Raw genomic sequence first — 3,655 nt, 5'->3', positions numbered from 1 at the left:
ATATATAGAGTATCAATATAAAAAAAACGAAAGACAAAATCAGCTGAGTAGTAAAAGATATCAATAGATATCACCTGAGCTGTGAAAATCAATAATGTAGATAACAGATCGATGTGTACGTTTGTAAACACACATGAGTCTGAGTGCGCGAATTTTACACGAAATAAGTTACGAGAAATCATTAACGATTTACAATTTAAAAATTATTTTTATTTTATCTTTGTTAATATTTTTATATTGGAGATTTATTAACTCTAATAAATCTCCAGATTATATAATACTATTAAAATTTATACGATATTTGATTTTAGAATTTTCATTTATAGATTTATATCATTTAATTATCTAAAACCTAAAAAGATTATATTGCCAATATTTTCTTTGATGTTCATTTTGATATTATTTTCGCGGAAATTATGTTATAAATAATATTTAATTCAATCTGTTTGATAAGAATATGTCCGGTGCACATCCGAAAATTATTCATTATAATAAATTGAAAGAAATACACATATTACTTGATAAGAATCGTGATGCTTTATTATTAATTTATCCAGTCACTTTTATTATCAATAATTGTCTGACATCTCTGAGCATTCTCATTAATTTTATGATACATATTCTTAAGATAAAGATGTCCAGATCAATCGAACTAGATGTTTAATCATTCAAATCTTCTTTTTACTAAGTTCAAGCTTCAATGCCCAAACATTTCTAACAGGATTTGCGTTCGGTGATTGTGACGGTCAATCCAGTATGTGAACGTCATTTTCTTATTTCCACGCAGAATAAAAATATCTTCAATATTTCCTATTATTGTTCTCTTGTAATAATCAAAATATTTGTTTTTCTTTGTAATCAACTTTTTGATAGATACTAATAAAGCTCTCTCATATATTTTTATCAATTTAGCGATTCAAATTATCTGTAAAGATATATATATATATTCGAAGTGCCAAAGCTGTGCTTTGAGAAGTAAATGTGAATTTTTATCATCTATTTAACGATGTATAGATCCATAATGTACATAAAATAAGGATTCCTATAGATGTGGAGTAGGAGAGTGAATTTGGGCACAATTTTAGCTGTTTCAGAATGCTAGTACTGAATGATATGCAGGAAAATGCCCAAATACAGTTTCATGCGTATCATATTTGATTAGTTGCTTCTTTTCGGATGTACATAGAGAAACATGGCTTCAAATCGCGATGCATATGCGATACTCACGACGAAATATGTTCTTCTGTCACTAAGATTGAACGGTATAACTTGAATCTTCTTTATAAAGCATCTTAGGAGAAAACTCTCTATTTGTTCCCGTTGGAATTTTCTAACGATTTCCAGGTAAAAATTTCGCTGGACACGCTCGTATCAAACAAACTAATGACTCCTACATTTGAGATGCTTGATGATCTTGTCGAAGATATGATACCTTAACACTTTTCAGGTGTACGAACACCACCAGAAGTGAAACACGAATTGGGTGCTGCTGGTGGCGTTGTTTCTCCTGGAGTAGTTGGAGTCAACGATACTGATGATAAGGATGGCAAAAAGAACAAAAGGCAAAGGCGACAAAGGACACATTTTACGCAACATCAGCTTCAGAATCTGGAGATGACGTTTCTGAGAAACCGGTATCCAGATATGTCAACCAGAGAAGAGATAGCTTGCTGTACGAATCTTACGGAAGCTCGTGTCAGGGTAAGAGAATTTACGACATCACGATTCACATTGAAGAGTTAAATTTTATAGTATGCGTTAGAATCGTCATAAATATCTTATTATTTAAGATACATTTCTATATAAAAAAAAGGACGAGCGTGTAATGACTAAACGGAACATTTTCCTCAAAATTTTTAGATGTATTTAACTCGATTTAATAATTTAAATTAATTAATAAATAATAAAAATAATAGTATAATTTATAAAAGCTAATAGAGAAACTTCAGATTTGATTTCGTTCTATATAATAATTTGTATAATCGATTTTAATTCGACTTTCAAGTATACATTGTAAAACATTAACGATTCGAATATTATTTTCTTAAAATTATTTCGGAAAAGCGAAAAATGTAACAGTAACATTCGTCGTCCAAAAGTTTGAGCTCGTTATAAATGAAGCAGTAATAGATACTCACAATGGATGCATTGAAACATCATGAAGGATCGATTACAAAGGCAACAATCTGCTGACCACAGATGATATCTTATGCATTAGTGAAGTATACGAACGGTTTCTACAAGATATATAGAAACGACGAAAATGATGAGATATTTTACATATTATAAAACTTTAATTAAAACTTCCATATAAAAAGTTTTAAATTAACAGTTTCTATATACTTATTGTATATAAATCTACTTAATCGGAAAATATAATCAAATTAGAGACAAATATAAATATAAACTTGAAATTATATTATAGCTGAAAATTATATATATGAAGAAAAATGCCTACACATTGCACACACACAATAAAATTTATCTATATATAACTAAGCTAGAAATTCGAAACTTTATAAATCTGTAGTTAGAATTTTATATATAATCGCGTTTTTAATCCAAACGATCACGTATTATTATAATGACTCCAAACACAACAAACGATAATATAGCGATCTAAGATTGTAAAGGAAAAATGCTTTTCGTTACAAAGTGACGTCGAAGAAACTAGACCGTTAGAGAAAGTTCGCAAATCCATAAGCTCTGTATAAATTACTATAAATTCTCTTGCCATGGTGTCTCGGCGACTTGATTCGCGGACAAACGACGGATCGCGCACAGTCCAAGTCCAAGTGACTTTGAAATGGATCAAGCGAGTGGCCAGACATGCTCTTCGAAATCCCGACGGCCTGCTTGCGTTTCATCGAGACGTTCCGGCGAGTGGTCGGCATCGCGAGATGGCAAAAGCATGAAAGAAGTGTGTGTGAACAAGGCATGGCAGAAAAGGGGGAGGACACTGGAATAGAAGAGAGTGGGCAGATAGGAGGTCACATGGGGAAAGAGGTGAGAGTACCGCGCAGGCCGCAGGGGAGGCTTTGCGCCAGTAAGCCCTGGTGGATTTATAGAACCACACATAGCGTGGTACGGTGTTCCCGCCACGGTGCTATACGCCATGTACCAAAACGCTGCAGATCCCTGGCCGTCGCTCGTTCGCAAACTGTAACGCCATTATGGAGGCATACTTCATTTTAAATCTGCCTTGGCGCGCGCTTACTTCAAGTACAAAAGACATCCTTCCACATGATCCTCATTAACTCCAAGTTTAATTCATACTGTTTGTCGTAATGGAAAATAATAGAACTGTACTTTAGAAGAAGCTCACGCGCATTCAAATTTTATTGAAATAAAGGAGAGGCTATTATAATGTCCTAGCGAATTATTTACGAATAAAAGATATCTTAAAGTTTTGAATTCAAGTAGTGTAGTACAAATTTGGTTTCCAGTGTAGTGTGTATGCTATCTTTAAGACTCGTTTTCTCAACGTTTTCTTAAACGTCATAGAAACCCCCGGTACCGTATAAAAGATCCGCGAAAAACGTCATATTGAAGAGAAGAACGAAGAGAAAAGCACTGAAGAGTCGATGAGAGGAACAGGACGAGAGGCAAAATGGAGAGAGAGAGAGAGAGAGAGAGAGAGAGAGAGAGAGAACAG

The 3,655-nt window shown here is 33.4% G+C and overlaps 1 protein-coding gene across 1 annotated transcript in view; it reads left to right on the top strand.

The window, feature by feature from the left end:
* The window catches only part of LOC105621531 (pituitary homeobox x), a 43,826-nt gene that overhangs the window by 21,072 nt on the left and 19,099 nt on the right, over positions 1-3,655 (top strand). Inside the window, exon 3 of the mRNA XM_012203003.1 lies at positions 1,448-1,701. Within this exon, the coding sequence (XP_012058393.1) occupies positions 1,448-1,701 (254 nt within the window). The remainder of the gene's footprint in view (positions 1-1,447; positions 1,702-3,655) is intronic.

Source organism: Atta cephalotes, assembly GCF_000143395.1.
Source record: "Atta cephalotes unplaced genomic scaffold scaffold00034, whole genome shotgun sequence".
NCBI classification, from domain to species: Eukaryota; Metazoa; Arthropoda; class Insecta; order Hymenoptera; family Formicidae; genus Atta; species Atta cephalotes.
Note: the sequence above shows the minus strand (reverse complement) of the source record. Positions and strands in the feature narration are given on the sequence as shown.